Below are 18,815 nucleotides of genomic sequence, written 5' to 3'. Positions count from 1 at the left end.
CCACTGACTTAAATTAATCGATTTTATCATATAGAAAAGAAACAGTAAGTACTATGGTGAACTCTATCCCAGTATCAACATGGTGGTTTGGCTAGGGCTAGAAGGTCACATTTTATTGATGTGTAGGTGTCACAGTATGTGAAAGTAATTAATGACAATCAGGTATTAGACTTTGTATTAGGACACATTTATTGATCAAAATGTGTTCTTGGAAATAATCTTTAAATATAATGGAATCTGCTGAGCATCTACTATTATATCCATTACGATGTTTAAAATTTTTCCTTTGGGAAGAATTAACAACACGTATAGTCCTATGATATAAGTGATAGGCCCATGGAAATTAATATAAACCCTAAATAGCTTAGTTAGGAATTGAATCTAAGTCTCTCTGCCTCTCCCCTGTACTGTATCAGTTCAAAAGGCTTTACCAGGTGAGTCCTCAGAAAGGACCATCCAGGGCAATGCAATTATAAGCAGATGTATAAATGAGTATTGCAGCCTAAGATCTTAGCTTACTAACAGGAATATTTGAAGATTCACCTGGCAAAGTAAACGGACATGAAAACCATCAAAACTTAAAACCACTGACTACTGTGGAAAGAATATTTAGCACATCCCTATTTAAGTGCACTTCACTTCAGTTTTTTCATTCTTCAACTCCAGGAATCATCAGTGACTTACCTCTGTTCATAGTCATGCTGGTCGTTAAAAATAATTTACCCGGAAAGAAGTCAATAGGAGGTGAGACATAATGCTGCTATTAGTACTGTATGGAACTTCTGAGCCAAAGGTTTTCTCATTAGTTTCACTGAACATGTTTTTGCTTCCACTTAGTTTTAAAAGAAAGTCAAATTGAATGGCCATTTGAGATTACAAAGAATGCACAAAACCCAATCTGGGAAGCTATGCTTAAAACACAAACAAAAATGTAACATAATCTAATTAATGCACCAGAGGCATTATTCACAAATGACTGTATTTTTAGAGAGAACCATTAAAGATGAATTTTTTTTTAAACTAATTTTTATATATGAGACCTTAAATATCACCTATGGCTCTCTTCAAATGACAGGTGATTAGTCTGTGCCTAACGTCCCTCCTTAATAATGAAAGAGGGTGAAACAAAAACTCAACATGTACTCTACTTACTCTGTCTCTTAAACAACCTGCTTTTTCTTTACCCTTGGAGTAGAACCAAATTTCAACATAATCTAAGAAATACCGCAATAAATCAATGAATATTCAAAGCAAAATCAAGTTTAAAATCAATATATTTCAAGCATTTGCTTTTCTTAAAAAAAATTAACTTTCCACCGCACATGTTTACAAGACTTAAGACTGGAGAAAGGGTGAAAGTCTGTTAAGTCTAACACAGAACAGGATGGTAATTCTCCACTTTCCCTGAAAGCCCAGAAAGAATGACCCAAACTACTAATAATATTTACTACAAATATGCCCAAATCCAGTGACTTGACTAATAACTCTGGAAATGTTTGTAAGACTGTGAAGTGAAATAAAAAAATAAATATGCTCAATATTACAGAATATAAAAAAAACTTTTTCTTTCTGAATTCTGAATATTCTATTAGGGTTGGGGTGTTTTCCCAAAAGGTAATGCAAATTTTTATCTATACAGATATGTCTCATGTTTTTTATTCAAAATTATCTTATGACTGTGTAATGTTCCCAGTGTCAAACATCCTATGATTGTAAATGAACTAGCACCATTTCAATAAGCTTCATAAAACAGTCTAGCTAAATACCCATGAACAAATCACACATGGTCAAAACAAAAATGTAATAAAAATATTTAGTGAAAAGACACATTTAACTCCCATTTATGGATTTTAAAAATACAAATAAAATTTTATCAATTTGATATTCAGCTTGTAACTGGCTCAATACATAGCCTTGATTTATTTCCTAAAATCATACTGTAGCATCTTTTGAAAAATTAAATGCAACTTTATACCTTCAGTAATGTTAATAGAGGTAAATATTTAAACAGTATACTCATCCCTGGGTTTCTTAAAAAAACTGAAAAGTCTTAGTGTAAGTTTAAAATTTTAATATTTATAAATTTAAAAAATTTTACACGTGCTGAATGGTAGCAGTGCTAACATTTTGTGACCATTAAACCACAAATTCACTGCATGGAGCTTCTTTCTTTGTACAGAGAACCAAATCATAATACCAGTATTTGCAATCTGTCATAATCTTATGTGGTAAAAAAGACACCACGCCAGGAAGCCTAGGCTCAGAACACACTTGAGGTCAGATCCCCATCAGGTACATGGTGTAGATGCAGTATTTTTAATTTCAGGTTAGGAAAATATGCTATTAGTACACATCTGACAGCTCCTAATAGCTAAGAGGCCTAAGAATATAGATTGAAAAAGAAACAACAAATTCTCTCTACTGGTGGAAAGGCCTGGGAATAAGTGAAGCGCAAACCCCAGTGGGTGAGGTGGATGAAGATGGTTTTTTGTGTGAGTCTCAGAAGTCTAACGTGCCAGCTGCACTTCCCAAACACCACTGAAGCGGTTGTGGAATATTTCAGTCTATCCAAAGTAGAGAGAGTTACAGGCCAGAAACAGATTACTTCATCCATCCTCTTTAAAAAAAGAATGGATGCCCATTATTAGGTTTGTATCTTTACCTGAACCAAATATATTCTTTGGCTAAGTATGTTATAGGTTCCCATTATCATCAATGAGGAATATTTCATATTTCTCACATCTAAATTTAAGTATTTAAAGTTCAGCTTTCACCAGGGTACTTCAAATTAATTTGAGCTCAGCAACATACCTAATTTGGACATTTTTTAATTTTAGAAAATCAACTTTTGAAGAATTCTTAAATGTAGTGTTTTACCAAATCAGAGAACACCCACTTGCATTTTAAAATAATTTAAAACATTATTATATCCTCAAATCAGCTATGCTGTTTTGTAGAAGAATTTATAGAAAATTATGTTTAAAAACTTACATCAAGTCAGTTCCTTATTCTGTTAAAAAAAAAACACAAACACTAAGAAGTTCTGAGGTTCCTTCTGCTTTAACAGTTAATATTTTATTCAGGAACCAATAATGATAATTATCTGTCAGAGACAGCTAACTTATAAGGTCTAATGACAACCACCCCTAATGATGGAAGTGGCAAACAGAAACAAGTAAAACTGTTTTAAAAGGGTTTTTTAAGGGTTCAACTGACAGTGAATACTAGGATACTCAAACCTGAGATCCTTGAAACTGAAAGCTAGTTCTCTTCAATACTTGAGGGATTCATATAAGTATTAACTGAAATGGGAAATATGGTGACATTAGAAAGACAAAGACTTGACGTCTTGGTAAAAGAGAAAATTCAATCAAAGACTATAAGGGGAGTGTTAAATATTGCTGGCTGGGGGGAAGTTATAATAATAGAGATGCTTGGTTGTGAAGTGAAAACTAAAAAAAAAAAAAACGTGTAACCATCATATCTGAACAGAGCAATGTAATGTAATTAGATACATGGTTTACAATGAAATAAGACTAAATTCTTAAAATTTGAAAAATATTGCAAAGATTTTTTTTTTTTAACATGTCGTACTTTATACCAGACAAAAAAACTCAATGCAGTGATGTTAACATGCTCCCCCTGTCTTCCAAGAGATTAAGAGACAGCAAGGCAGAAAGACCGGGATAAATGTGTTGAGAAGGACACTGTCAAATACTGCCAAATAGTTTAGCTACCCAGGCAGCCACCTATCCAGAAGGACTGTAAAGACAAACTAATCCTTTTAACAGAGCTACAAGAACACAGTTACAGGTGCTGTTACATGGATACAAATTGTGAAAGGACCAAGTCCCTAGTGATTGTGCCGCGGGACTCTGTAGAGACTATGACTTTGGGAAACAAATGGGAAAGGAAAATAAAAACAGAAATAAGTCAAATAAAGAATGAACTGAAAACTGTAAGTTAAAGGATACTACATATGAACAACAGAAATTTTGTAAAACACAAAATTCTAAAAATCATATCTTCAACAGTGTCCATTGAACATATAAAAAGGGGGGCAAAAATAATGTTTTTGTTTTTAAAACTCTTTTTAACAACTTAGTTTAATAATATGAACCAATTTACTGGAATTAAGCCAATGTCTTTTACATCCACTGGACCAAGAGCATTAAAACAAAAACCCTCAAAACTAGAGCCAGGAAACACAGCCAAAGACAAAACTGGACAAAGTAAAACAAAAGACCCAAACTAAGCAAATATTCAACCAGGCAAACATACACAAACACCCTGAAAGAAGTCTTAGCCATTACAATTAAAGTTGCACCCCCATTACCTAGAAAATGGTGGTGGCTGTTTTTCCCGTTTGCCACTAAACAACGTTCTGGAGATACTGAAGTATCATTTGGTCCAATATGAAGTAAATCTCACTTTAACTGAAACTGATCTAATGAAATTGCAGTATTGTAATAACATCTGGGCCAATTCAGCAGATACATTTCTGTCTATAGAAAAGTTATTAAATACTGATGCTTTTTATTTAACAAGTCATTTCTTTCCTACTCATCTTTACTTTTAACAATCTGATCATAGTTTTGTCATGGCCAGCAGACCCACCCAGTCAGGTGCGTATTTCAGCGTCCTTTGGCAAAGGGACTATATTACTTAACACACAGATACCTACAGCTCACAACTACTGAGAAAGCATTAGGGAGCTGGGAAACATAAAACACCAAGAACACTGCCACATCAGACTTCACGTTAAGGGGAGAAAAGAAGAAATTAAAAATAAATGCACTTGTTCGAAGTGTTTTTAAAAATATAGTATGTATATTTCATGAGGAGTGATGTTAGTTTTTTCCTACCTGTCTTTTAAGATATTTTTGCTCCACCTCAGTTGTTACTTAACAGTGATCGAATTAAGAGTAATGTTCCTTACAAAGTTATGGCCCTAGGCTTTGCATTCACTCGTGTCTAATGTCACATGCACAGGGTGGGTGTAATTTCGATGCTCCAGTTTTGTTAACTATAACTGTTAGTAGCACAGAGTTATACAAAGTTTTGCACAGCATCTCATGTGAAGGTGCATATACTATATGCAATTCAGATATCAACACTACATTCGAAGGACAGTTGAGCGTGTCCAAGAACACAGAAGGAGAAAGCCCACCCCTTGGAAGCACAGCTGCAGAGTGCGCCTGCACCACAGTCCTCTGTCACTGTGCTGTGGGATTTCTGACACTGAAGTGGGCAGAGTTTCATATGTCTGCAGTTTATAAATTAGCTTTCATTTCCATAATTTAAGCTGACACATAGAATTAAGTGGAGCATGGCAGCAGTACAAAAGTCCTGATTAGAAAAGTCAAACTAGAGGATCTAAATAGGAATTTTTTAATCTCTTAAATTAAATTTACATGGCTCCTGTGAAATGAGGAGAATGTCCACTCTAGCATAATTATTGCCCCTAATGCCCCAATGTATAATAGTCTGTATGAATCAATAATTCACATCCTTTAAAATAGTTATTGCTTAAGCAAGCCATTCAGAGTAGATTATTAGCCATGGCTACATGGCTGAAGAGATACATACTCAAAAAGTTAGACTACAAATGAATGAGCCTTTCATTTCACTCATAAACCCACATAAATACACAATCAAAAGGGCACCAGGTTCATAGCAGCTAACACCCTAAACCAACTCTGAAGCATCAAGACTTGATTTCTTACTAAAACAAATCTGCTCTTTTTTGTATTTTCTTCTTAAAATTAAGGCAATGAAATGGCTACAGTTCCTAAAGTTCTTTTTATGGAACAAAAATATACATATATTTTCCTCCTTAAGTTCAGGCATCAGAGTATGATTAGAGACCTGCATTATACAAAACCTGCGACACCAGGGATGTTACAAAAAAGAAAGAGCGAGAGCGTGTGCTACAAGAAGCCAACAAACACCCGGTGTGTCTTCTTCCTGCTCAATTATAAACCTTATTATCAAAGGGAGGAAAAGTCTGAAAGCACAAAACCTCTTAGGAGTTTCCAATGTCTTTTGCATTGATTCAAAACTTTTGGGGTGGCAGAGGGGAGGGGCTTATTAAGGTGAAGAATCCAAGGCCCAACACACAGAAATTATGACTCTGAGGATCTACAGTTGGACCCAAGAACTACCTTTTCAACCAGCTCCTTGAGTGATGCAGGTGATCTATGGACAACATTTTGAGAAATAACGGGGAGCATATGTCCATCTAATGTTTAATTTAACAAAAATTCTAAACTTTGGCTAGCCACCTAATGTTTTGATAAGGGGGGAAAGGCACTGAATATGCATTTCATGGTGCCATATGTTTGCACATATATGGAACTGAAAATCCTAAATCACCATTCAAAATCTACAAGACATATATGACATACTGTGGCTAACACCCAACAGCAGAAGCTGATTCAAAGTGACCTCTCCTGTTTCGCTGCATTAAATATCAAACTTTCAGGCTCTCCGAAATCCAAAATGGCCAAGGAACTGAAGAACAGGACAAGACTCAAGTCAGCTTTTAGCAATTCAGTGCACTTTGCAGAAAGATCTAAATTATGCATAAAGTTTTGTTGTTTATTTTACACAAAGGAGACCACCAACATTTGCCATAAATTCTTCTAAACTCTTTAGGAAGGCCATCTTCTGCTTCCGATCCAGCGTAGGAGGAGTGCTGCTTGCAGTGAGTTTGTTGAAGGCATCTGCTAATCTCTGGTAAATAACTGGGTCTTGTTGACTTGACAGTAATGTTTCAACCAATTCAGAGTATTCAGCCTATTGAAGAGATAAAGTACACATAAGAACATTTATCTTCCTCAAATGTCACACAATAGATCACATCAGGTACTGCCTTGTGGGATTCTGAAAGGTAGGGTATAACAGGTCTTTTATATTCAAGTATAACTGTCATATAACATTATATTATTATTGTACATAATAATTCCATATTTGAATACATCGTGAAATGATCATGACAACTCTTTTTAACAGTTAACATTTACTGAAAGTTTATATTTCAAGTACTGTTCCAGTCATTTACATTCATAACTCACTTTTTATAACAATCCTATGATGTAGGTACTGTTTATACTTCTGTTCCACAGATGAAGTTCTTACATACAGTGATATAAGTAATATGTCCAAGACCGCACTGCATCCCCTCCCCTTTTTTTGACTGCACTGCTTTTACAGCAAGAATCCAGGCTGCTTGGCTCCAGAAGTCATGCAATTACCAACGCTATTGTGTTCCTCTTCTGTTTTCCAAGCACATTTTTCATATTTATTTTGCATTTTATATATAACCTAAGTCTGCAACCTGACTTTCAACAGTTTTCCAGAGGTTTAATATAGACATCCTGTCGACTCAGTTCTGAGAAGAGCAGAGTCACACAAAGGCAGACAGTTGTTGTTTGTAAGGAGGTGGCATAGTGGGAGGACTGTATTTCAGTCCTTTCTCAAGGTGGAAGCAGGACACTCTGAGCAAATGTAGCTCCAAACCAGTAATGGACCCAATGGTTCTGGGAGAAAGAGCATAAGAAACACAGGAACGTGGGAGTGGGGTGGGGGTGTATGTGTAGAGATTCTGTTTCTAATGCCCTCTATAATAAAGCCTTATATAGAGGAGTAGGTGTGGGTTTAAGGGACATTCAAACAAAACAGCTTTTCAAGATAAGCTCTCTTGAAAAAAAAAAAGTGGATCTGACACTACTTTTCATTAGCTCATTGGGATATCATGATAGACCAAATGGTGAAATGAAATGTTAATTACGTTTGGAAAAGAAGAGTAAGGCACAGTAGCCATCCTTGACCTACAAGCATGAACCAGGATGGCCACCTGAAATGCTCTATCCAAGGAACAGACCTCTCACAGAGGAGTAAGTATAAACTCAAATCATTTCCCTAAATGATAGCCCCTCTAGGGCCAGACCCAGCAAGATTTTATATTAGCCAAACCTAAAGCCCTGCTCTCCTTTCTACAATGTGTAAAAAAAATTTTTTTTTTTTTTTTTAATTTTTTTAAAGGCAACTGAAATGCAATGGCTTATATCTACAGGGAAAAGACACCTAACCTCCTAGTAAGCAATAAGGAAGTAAGATGACAGCAAAAGGCCACAGACCTGAGTTGGGCACCATCTGCAGAAAGTAGTACCTACAGAACACAACAAGACCTGAAGTCCCAGAATAACTTCAGCTTGGGGTGCAGGTCCCATAGAAAGTCTATAGGGAGTCTTTAAGTAACACGAAAGGCCTCAAAATCCTATCTTTATTAAACAGGTAAATAAAATCAAACTCCAAGTGCCACTTGCAGCAAATACTATGGACTCTAAACAAGGAAGGAAAAAAAAAAAAAGCCAAAGCCTTTTTGTAATAATAATAATAATTTTAAAAAAAAGTAAATCACTTAGTCATGAGGGACATTTACATGTGTTTGGTGGCAGGGGTGGGGAGACCAAAAAAGGGGAAAGGAGTGTTGGGTAACTAAGGCAGCTGATGACCCAATATGGTTTTTCTCATACACCTGAAGGGACTAGGGAAGGGACTGAAATGTTGGAATACTGGAATACTGGAATACCGGAATAGGGAAGGGACAGGTGAGCTAGCGTAACTTAACCCCCAGTGAATGAGTACTTCAGAGTCTTTAAAGGCTGAACAAAATAAAATGAAACAATATATTCTTTTCCATAGTGTAATATGAAGTAATACACTTTGAATACTGTGACAGAAAATACACACTGCTGATTTCCATGCTTTCCTAAGGCAGACTCCTCTGGGTCCACGGTCTTACTCATCTGGTCTCCCTTGTACTGTGAGTTCCTCAAGAACAAAAACCATGTCACTACTATTCGTTCAGGCTGATTCCTGGTTTCTAGCACTTGTTTAAGGAAAAGCTTTAGGGCAGCAATCAATGCAAAGGATGATTCACAACAGTGGAGAAAGGAAAAGAAGTCCTTATTAACTGACAAACAGACTGTCAAATAAACACAGAAAGCCAGAAATGACAAGGAAATAAAGAAATACAGCCTCACCGAAACAGAACGGAAGCAATGAGTCACAGATTCTCTAAGAACTACAAGTATTAAAGGCCCACTCTCTGTATGAATAACCTCCTTGCTAAAAAAATGAGCAGAGTCCCATGAAAACACTTGTGTCCAGTACCTGATGCAAGCACACCAATGTGTAGAAAGCTTCACCGGCTGCAGTGGTCATCTCTGTGTTGTGCTTTTGCAAAACCAGCATATCAAAAACCAGCTGAAAGTACACAACATAAAACATCTAAATAAAAATATATGATTATCATACAGTCTTCCAGCCCATCCCATTCCAAAAAAGGAAAAAGAGGGATGGTAGTTGTTTTTATTTATTAAATAAACCTGAAAATTAAAGTTTTTTAAAAATCCAACCATAAGGGGTTCTTACCCCTTGCTGTGATAAACAAAATCATCAAGTGACCAAATTCCCTGTTACTTTTAACCACTCTGATTTTCAAGAACACACAATAATAGCAGAGAATAATGTATTCAGGGAATTATAGCCAGAAAACACAGTGAACAAAAGTAATGATTTCCTGCTTTATGAATGATGTAAGCATTTCCTCATTTGAATGAAGATTTACATGCACTGACCATAATTATTAAAGCAGATGGTTTCACGACAGGCCACCCAAACATCTTACCTTAAGAAAGTGCCGTGTTGCTAAAAAAAGAGGTGAATCTGTTTCTTGTGCTTTAGCACACTGTTCAGCTAACGGTGTCAAAGCTTCCAGGCAAAGCTGGCAAACCTCCGAACTCATTCTGATCATGAAGGTCAAGGAACAAACTAGATATATTTGACTTATTAAAGATTAAAAAGTTATAGCTATTAGCAAATTCTAGGACTGAATACAGGTAAGGGATAGGTTAGTGTGCAGTATGTCTATACACCATTATGTGAGAAAAAGTTTCCAGTGGTTCTGAATGGGAGCTGGACTATAGATTTCTAGTGTTTCTGATCAAGAGGACACAACTGATATTACACAACTTATTTTTCTCTACTATCCGGTAGCTAAGATCAGAGACTCAGCAACAATATATGACATTACTAATTGGGGCTCTTTTTTTTTTTTTTTTTTTTTTATGTGACAGATCACAAGTAGGCAGAGAGAGACAGGAGGAGGAGGCAGGCTCCCTGCTGAGCAGAGAGCCCGATGCGGGACTCGATCCCAGGACCCTGAGATCATAACCTGAGCTGAAGGCACTAACAGGGGCTCTTAACGAAAAGAGTGACTTCAGGATCAGGCACCAAACACCTGTGGGATCTGTGAAAGGAGAACAAGGTAAGGCAAACTAACAAAAGAAACACAGAACTAAGGTAGTTAGAGAGATGACTGCTTTCTAAAGAAATAAAACTAAAACACAAAAGAAATTTTTTTAAAAACACAAATTCAAAAAACTTCTTTAGGTAAGATCTTTTTCCCCAAGTGACAAATGATAATGACGCTCAATTAAAGGATATGAAGTCATTCCTAGTTCTAAAGAGTACATCAGACTTTTAAAAAGATCTTCAGGAAGCTGTGGTATTTTTTCAGGAAAAATCTCACAGATAAACGTGATTAATTTGTAGTACTGATTACAAAGGGTTGGAAACTGAAAAAGAAATATTATTTAGATGCTTACTGGTATCTAATTTCTATATTCATTAATGCAGTAAATAAAGTAATAACCGACAAACTTAAAGTACAATGATGTCTTGAAAACATACTCAAGATATAGAAAACATGAAGACCAAATTAAATGTAAAAATAAATTATAATAAAGGGAATATTTTAGTATACAAAAGTAATACATAGTAGGAACAATTATCTTCTGGACAGTTAATAAAAGCTACAGCCAACTGCAGATCGCCTCTTTACCTTGAAAAGTAGACAAAACAGCCAAATTTCAAATTATTAAATGACCTATGATTAAAACCCTTTTGCAAATGTGTTTATTTGCATTCCAGCATGTTAGAGAAATACGAATTGTTAAGATTATGTATAGAATAGAACATTCACTCCTTCACACTTCCCAAAGTTGGCTGACAGTCCTGGAAACTGAAGTAAAAAGCAGGCAATGTACACTTAATACACATCGAATTGTTTAACAGTCTATTTGATGAGAAAAAACTCTCAAAACCAAACCAAAAATTCTAAAAGAAAAGCAATATACAGAGCTTACTAAACATCCCCCTACTAGTGGTAGCTACATGAATACGTGGCTAACAGGGCTTCAGAATCCTCTCCTAAAAACATTTCTCAAGGCAAGAAGTACGTGGTCCCAGCCCACTCTGCGAGAATCTGGTAGAACCTCCTATTCTTAAACCCCAACTTTCAACCACTTCTCAACCTCTATCTTCTTCCTTCCCATGACTGACTTCTCTTTTCCTCTCCCACTCCACCTTGTGTGAGCTCCAAACATGCGCACATGCACACACTTCCCACTTCCTTCCCATCCACATCTTTGTCCTCACCTTTACCCTCTATGACAACTCACAAGAGACTCTCCTCCCCTGTGGTACTTAAAGGAAGAAGAAAAGACAGACTCATCACCACCGATATTGACTGCTGAAACCAAGACACGAGGTTATCAGAACGTACACAAATTTAAAAACTGTGGTAGTCTTGGTTTTTTACCATCCCACTTCTACATGGGGTGGATAGAAAATGCCTTCTATAGCTCAATCCCTCACCTCTGAGAATAATGTTCAAAAGTATCAGTGGAATACACCCAAACATACAACTTAAGTTGTCTAATGACAAATGATGAGGGAATCAGAACTGCCAACATTAGAACTAAGTTTCTAAAAGAACCATTTTTTCTGTCACTAATCATCAGTGAATGCAGGACTCTGGGCCATGATTAAATGAGGACATAAACTGCACATTGAGCTGCATACAGGAGTGTGAATGACACACAATAGGAACTTAAAATTCTAGTTTTCGTGTGTACTTAACAGATAAGCAGGTACTTATACCCCCTTCATTAAATCAGGTGGGTTCTTGTCTAAAACATCTTAACTACAAACGTATACACTTTGGATGTTCACATTCACTGTCTTCAATTACCTTCAAAAGATCCTGTGACATCAGAGGCAGAATTAGGTTCACTCCATATAAAACAACATCAGCTGCAGACACAGACCTGTTTGCTGCTTGCCCTGGCTCATGTCCTCTGAACACTTCATCTATGGGAAAAAAAAAAAAAGAAAAAGCTGTCTTAGAATTGCAACATCAATAAGCCAATAGAATTAGATATATTCTATCCTACTTTTGCCCTGGGTCATCCTTTTATATTTTACTTTTTAAGATCTCTGAGTACTTGATGAGGATATGAGGATATTCTGTGTTTATGTTATTATTCTACAATGATAAAAGTAAAGTAAAACCTATTCCACTGACACACTATACCGTAAGTTAAACAATTTCCACAGTAATACTTATTTTATCTCCTACGTGTATGTAATTTTTCTATGCTATAAAGCTATGGGGGAAAACAAAGAAATTAAAATGTTACATGAAAAAAAAAGCAGTCAAAAATAACTACTGATATGAAAAAGGGTTATTATCCTTAATCTATAAAAAAAACGCATATAAATTAAGAATCCTCCTAAGACCTAAATAAGTGAGTGAGCAAAATCCACAAACACCTAACAAAACCAGAAACCCAGTGAAAAATAGTTCATTCGAGTGCCTGGGTGCCTCAAGCGGTTAAGTGTCTACCTTTAGCTCAGGTAGTGATCCCAGGGTCGTGGGATAGAGCACCACACTGGGCTCCCTGCTCAGGGTGGAGTCTGCTTCTACCTCTCCCTCCACCCCTCTCCCCTGCTTGTGCTCTGAGACTCATACTCTCTCAAACAAACAAATAAAATCTTTTTAAAAAGTTAAAAAAAAAAACCCAGTTCATTCTACTCATTTATGAAACAATGCAAGTTTTTAAAAGATACTACTTCTGATTCATTAAAAAAGACTTTTAAATGTTAATACATTTAAATGTTGGTGAGGATACAGTGTAACAGTTACCTTCAAAAGTAATTCATTAAAAGCCTATTGAGCACTGTATGTACTAAAGATATAATCAGAAATTCAGAAAGAGATTTGTCCACAGAAGCGATTGCTGCATTACCAGTTATAAGAGCAAAATCATACACATTCCAAATGTCCAGTATTAGGGAAATCAGGTTAAATTCCAAAATGTGGAATACCATGCAGCCATGAAAAACCATGAAAAATCTTAATGACAAGGAAAAGGCTAACAACACATTAACAAAAAAGGCAGAATATAAAATTATATTTAGAGTATGATCACAAAATTGTACAAAATAACTAGAAGGGCAATGACCACGATGCCATTTATATCTGACTCTAGATTATGTCAAAGAATGGGTGATTTTTCTATCTCTGCACTTCAAAATTTTTCCACTAAGAGCAAATACTTGTATAACAAACAAAAAAGGTAAAGTCAGGTTAAAAAAAAAAAAAGCATTTCTACTTAAAAATGACTTTTTCCAGCCTGTGACCTTCTTCCCTAGGAGTCTCCTCTCCAGGTGGAAAAATGGCATGTTCTGAAGCCAGGTACTGGTGAACCTCGACTGCATCTAGCAGGAAACCTGCGCCTGCTCTGGAGCCCTGGGAAGCTGATCCTCAAGCTCCCACTCAACTCCCAGGGCTTGCTCCTAAAAGATAGGGCTCTCAGGGCTGTATAAAACATCCTGCCTTGTGCTTGGTGGGACACAGCTCTCCAGCCACAAGTTCTCCTAAGGATTCAAGAATACAGAGCAGAAGCCCATTTCCACTTACGCTTTTAATCTCCCACTTACAATATAAGTTGTATTTCATAATATTTAAAGTATTTTCTATTTTATCTCAATTATATTTATTTTAAAAATAATTACTTAAAATATCACTTTCCTTTCTGTCACCTATTTTATCAGCTAATGCTATTTCTTTTCATCTTTTTGACTTTTTATTGTGAAAATCTGCCATTCATCTATAGAATGTGTTCTTAGAATGGCAGACTGCACCACAATCTGTTAACTGGGATGCCTTTTCCCTCTCCACAACCTTTAACAGCCCTCCCATCCCTTTTAATACAAGCTCTTAACTTTGAGTAAGACTCCTCAGAGTACAGGGTTCTTGACCTAGGTCTTTATAGCCCTGGAAAGTCTACACCTGAGTTCCTAAGAGTTTACAACCAACTATTAACCTTCAGTAAAGCTCTGAGGCTGATATAACATACACTTTTTAAGGGAAAGGCTCAGTAACTACTTCAGATTTTAAAGGAACATGTGCTCTAGAAAAGGTTAAGAACTCTTGGATGGAGAAGCTTCAACCTGAACAAATCAGAAAACATGAGAACGACACTTGGTGAGAGGCTGGGCCTAGAAACAGGGGCAGCTGAGGCTTTGGTATAGAAAGAATTCACTGAGGGGAAGTGCAGGACGGTGCTTCTTTCCTAGATACCCCTTATTAACTGTGAAGGAGAGTAAACCCTCTGGACTGTAAAACTAGTAGTGCTTAGGGTAGGGGCAGACATCACAAAAAACTATTGTTCAGGGAATAAGGAAAATAAATCAATAAAGGAAAGAGAGAAGGAAGAATCTCAAGTACTGGGTTAAAGTGGAATGTCACAGCACCCAACTCAGAAAGAGAATCTTACAAGGATGTCAGAAGTATCCACTACTGTGAATGTCTGCACAAAGTATGAAAGAAGGCCCTAGACAAGATTCATTTTTCTCTAAGAAAACAAGATCCCTTGGGTTTTAAGGCAAGGTTGGCAGTGGGTTAAGAGGCAAGTGAAGGAAAACTATGTAAATAAGTGATGTTTCAATTAGTAAAGAAGTTCTTGCCTGTAATAACTTTCTTTTACCTTCTGATTGCCGGGAACAATGCTAGGCACCATGATACTTTGTAGCTTTTGAAGACACTTCAAAAAGCATTTATTGCGTACCCACTTTAGCAGAATAAATGAAGAAGGCTAATTGACTTCCCCAAGGTCAGGCTGTCTGTGAGCACCTAAGTTAAGTCTTCCAAATGTGGCCTCAAAGCTCCAGAATTCAGTGTTACTCAGACCAACAAGGATTCTAAACCAAGCTGCAATCTGGAAAGTGCTACAATTTTGGCTGATAGCTACCTCAGAAGACACAAGGGAGTGATTTGGTCAATAAATGTAACTCCAGAGTACTGGTGTGGCTCAGTCGGTTAAGCAGCTGTCTTCGGCTCAGATCATGATCCCAGGGTCCTGGGATTAAGCCCCACATCAGGCTCCCTGCTCAGTGGGAAGTTGCCTTCTACCTCTGCCCCCCTTCACCCCTGCTCATGTTCACTCACACACACACTCTCTCCCTCTCAAATAAATAAAATCTTAAAAAATAAATAAATAAAGCATACCTCAGAAAAGACTGGCCTCTGGCATCCCATTCAGATGCTAGGATGTGAATCCCAGTCCTGCAACTTACTATCTATTGATCTGGGGGAAATGACATGACTTTCTCTGTGCCTGTTTCCTCATCAACAAAATGAGTGTAACAATGATACTTATTTCTTGCCTTTGTGATATAAACAGTGCTTGGCATTTTTAAGAACCTGATAAATACAAGATATTACTACTATTCTTATAAGGGAAGAGCCAAGCAGGAAGAGATGTTGGTCCTACCCCTTTGCTTCAACCAAAGAGACTGACTTTCATGATTTTATACACTGAATTTTCTCATAAAATTTCACTTAAAAATATTCCTTTGCTTTAAAAAAAGACAATAAAAACAAAGTTTAAAACCATTACACTGGGGGCGCCTGGGTGGCTCAGTGGGTTAAGCCTCTGCCTTCAGCTCGGGTCATGATCCCAGGGTCCTGGGATCGAGCCCTGCATCGGGCTCTCTGCTCAGCAGGGACCCTGCCTCCACCTCTCTCTCTGTCTGCCTCTCTGCCTACCTGTGATCTCTGTCAAATAAATAAATAAAATCTTTAAAAAAAAAAAACAAAAACCATTACACTGCATCTTACCTGTATCACTGAAATCTATGAATTCTTTTGACAGAAGGTTAGTAAGAAGTTCCATAATGAGAAGCAGGTCTTGGTACTGCTCTTCCTCCGCTGTAACATCTATTCTTTGTCGCCCTAAGTTATTCTTAGAATATACTTGCAGCAAAGTAAGGCAGGCTTCATATAGGTTCATAGCTTTGGACTGTAAGAGAATGTGCATAAATTACACTACTAAGAACTTAGTTGGGAAAAAATATAAGCCCTAAAAGAAACTATAATCTAATAAATTTACTCTGAATCCCAAGAGTAGCTCAAATACTTGTTTTAAACTATTATAAAACATTAAGAAAAATGAAAAAGCATATATTAAAGATTGTAGTTGTATTTTCAAAATTAGCAGTTTCTAACAAAATCTGACATCCTTTGTTGTTGTTGTTCACTTCATAACACATACTAGAAAGATAATATTTTGGCAGCAGAATTGCTGTACTTTTGCTGTTTCAACTTCTTATATAACATTTATTATTTTAAGATTTAACATTGTTTAACTTGCAAAAGCAGAGAGTACCAAACAGTGGTCTTAAACATCAGAATAAATGGCAATGGCCTGCCCTCTCAGTCATGCATCTGTGACTACATTTATAATATTTATAAAATAAAATCTAACTTTTGAGCAGGTGCCTTTGATCTAACAAAAAAATGTACAAATCAGGAATCCATTATGAAATGGTTTAAAACAAGATTTATACTAATCTACAGGCAATTACAAATATATTTCTTTAAGACAGTTTTAAAACAGCTTTCCAAATAATTTCTAAGAAGGATTAAAAAAAGCATCTTTGCTTACTTATCGTAAAAGAATTCAGTGTCTAAATATCCATCTGATTTATAAAGCAAAGACACAAATTGCCACTTAAAATTTTAAGCTTTAGAGTTTCAACAGACAGAAACTGATTAAATTTTTCTACTATTGTCTTATCAAATATTCCTCATTTGGATGAGTTTGATAGAATAACATATTATATAAAAAAATTACTTATTACTAACAGTATTAGGTCAGTAATTTATATTCCTTCAATAAGCCTTCCTCTGAATTCTGAGTTCTTCTGGAAAATTCTGAAGTCTTTTTGAAAACTCTTTTGGAGGCACAAAAATATTTCAGATAGTATTCATTGAATTTAAAGTAAAGTATCTGTTATTTTTTTATACTTTAAGGAGTTCTAATCCTAAAGGGATAAAATTAGAAAGCACTTACCTCTCCAAGATAGCATATCTGTTTATGTGCAACTTCAACAAAAACTTCTATTATGAGATTGACAGTCTCTGGGGTATTTTTGTAAACTTCCATCAATCCAATGCAATTGGTAAGGAAGTCCATCAAAAAATTAAAAAGAATCGCTACATTGTCAATCTGGGTAGCCTCAGCAATGCCACAAAGGGCCTCCAGTGTGGCAGTGATTTCCTGCTTGACTTCCTCTTGTTGACACATCTGCTGAAAGTTTTCTTGATTTATCACTCTTAAGAATCGCTGCTGAAGTGGCTGAAGAACCTATCAATGATAGTAAAGCATAATTTTCTAAAGTTTAATTCACGTTTCATTTATTTCAACTTTATTTCCTCAACTTGGATAAATACTCACTTTATAAAGCATTATAAACTGTACCATGTTATATTCTCCATTTAAAAGATTTTATTTATTTTGCAGAGAAAGAGAGCATGTGTGCATGTGCAAGCAGGGGTAGGGGAGGGGAGGGAGAGAATCTTAAGCACAGAGCCCAACAAGGGGCTTCATCACATGACTGTGAGATCATGACCTGAGCCAAAATGAAGATGGATACTCAACTGACTAAGCCACTCAGGGATCCTACATTCCCCATTTTGAGGGTCATCATAACTTCTGGCCTACATAAAAAAAATAACAGTGCACTAGTCATTAGGGAAATGGATATCAAAACCACGATATGACATCACCTCATTCATTTTAGAATGGCCATCATCAAAAGGACAAGAGATAAATGCCAGCAAGGATGTGGAGAAAAGGGGATCCCAGGGCACTACTGGTGGGGATTATAAACTGGTGCCTCCCACTATGGCAAATAGTATGGAGGACCCTCAAAAAATTAAAAACAGAATTACCACATGACCCAGTAATTTCACTTCTGGGAATATATCCGAAGGAAATAAAAACAGCAACTTGAGAAGACATCTGTACCCCCACATTCACTGTAGCATTATTTACAATTCTCAAGACATGGAAACAACCTGAGTGTCCGTCAATGGATGAATGGATAAAGAGTTATGGTACATATGCAACGGAATATTTAGCCATAAAAAATGGTAAATCCTACCATTTGCAACCATATGGATGAACCTTGAGGGTGTATCTTAAGTAACTCAGACAAAGGAAAATACCATATGATCTACTTACAATGAGGAATTTTAATAAAATAGTAAAATAAAGTAACAAAAAATTGCAACTTTCAGAAAAAGATTTGTTAAAAAAATGTTCTGTAAAAAAGAAACAGACTTGTAGTTACTAGAGGTGGAGGTGGAGGGGAATTGGAAGAAGGTAGTTGAAAGGTACAAACTTCTAGTTGTAAGAATAAGTAAGTACTAGAAGCATAATGTACAACATGATGACTACAGTTAATACATATTATTATGCTGTATGATATATATGAAATGCTTATAAATAAAAAAATCTTAAAAAAAAAAAAAAGGGGGCGCCTGGGTGGCTCAGTGGGTTAAGCCGCTGCCTTCGGCTCAGGTCATGATCTCAGAGTCCTGGGATCGAGCCCCA

At 36.3% G+C, this 18,815-nt stretch overlaps 1 protein-coding gene across 2 annotated transcripts in view; it reads right to left on the bottom strand.

Moving 5' to 3' along the window:
- Positions 1–2,071: 2,071 nt before the first annotated feature.
- Positions 2,072–18,815, bottom strand: part of LOC111159909 (exportin 4) — a 123,416-nt gene continuing 106,672 nt past the window's right edge. For both annotated transcript variants that reach the window (XM_022522587.1, XM_022522588.1), the window contains exons 17-23: positions 17,271–17,564; positions 16,037–16,217; positions 12,104–12,222; positions 10,516–10,646; positions 9,698–9,815; positions 9,181–9,273; positions 2,072–6,798 (exon numbers count right to left, since the gene is read on the bottom strand). In XM_022522587.1, coding sequence (XP_022378295.1) covers positions 6,601–6,798; positions 9,181–9,273; positions 9,698–9,815; positions 10,516–10,646; positions 12,104–12,222; positions 16,037–16,217; positions 17,271–17,564 — 1,134 coding nt within the window. In that variant the 3' untranslated portion in view covers positions 2,072–6,600. The remainder of the gene's footprint in view (positions 6,799–9,180; positions 9,274–9,697; positions 9,816–10,515; positions 10,647–12,103; positions 12,223–16,036; positions 16,218–17,270; positions 17,565–18,815) is intronic.

The sequence above is a fragment of the Enhydra lutris genome, unplaced genomic scaffold, assembly GCF_002288905.1.
Source record: "Enhydra lutris kenyoni isolate GAN:26980312 unplaced genomic scaffold, ASM228890v2 scaffoldscaffold71, whole genome shotgun sequence".
In the NCBI taxonomy this organism is placed as follows: domain Eukaryota; kingdom Metazoa; phylum Chordata; class Mammalia; order Carnivora; family Mustelidae; genus Enhydra; species Enhydra lutris.
Note: the sequence above shows the minus strand (reverse complement) of the source record. Positions and strands in the feature narration are given on the sequence as shown.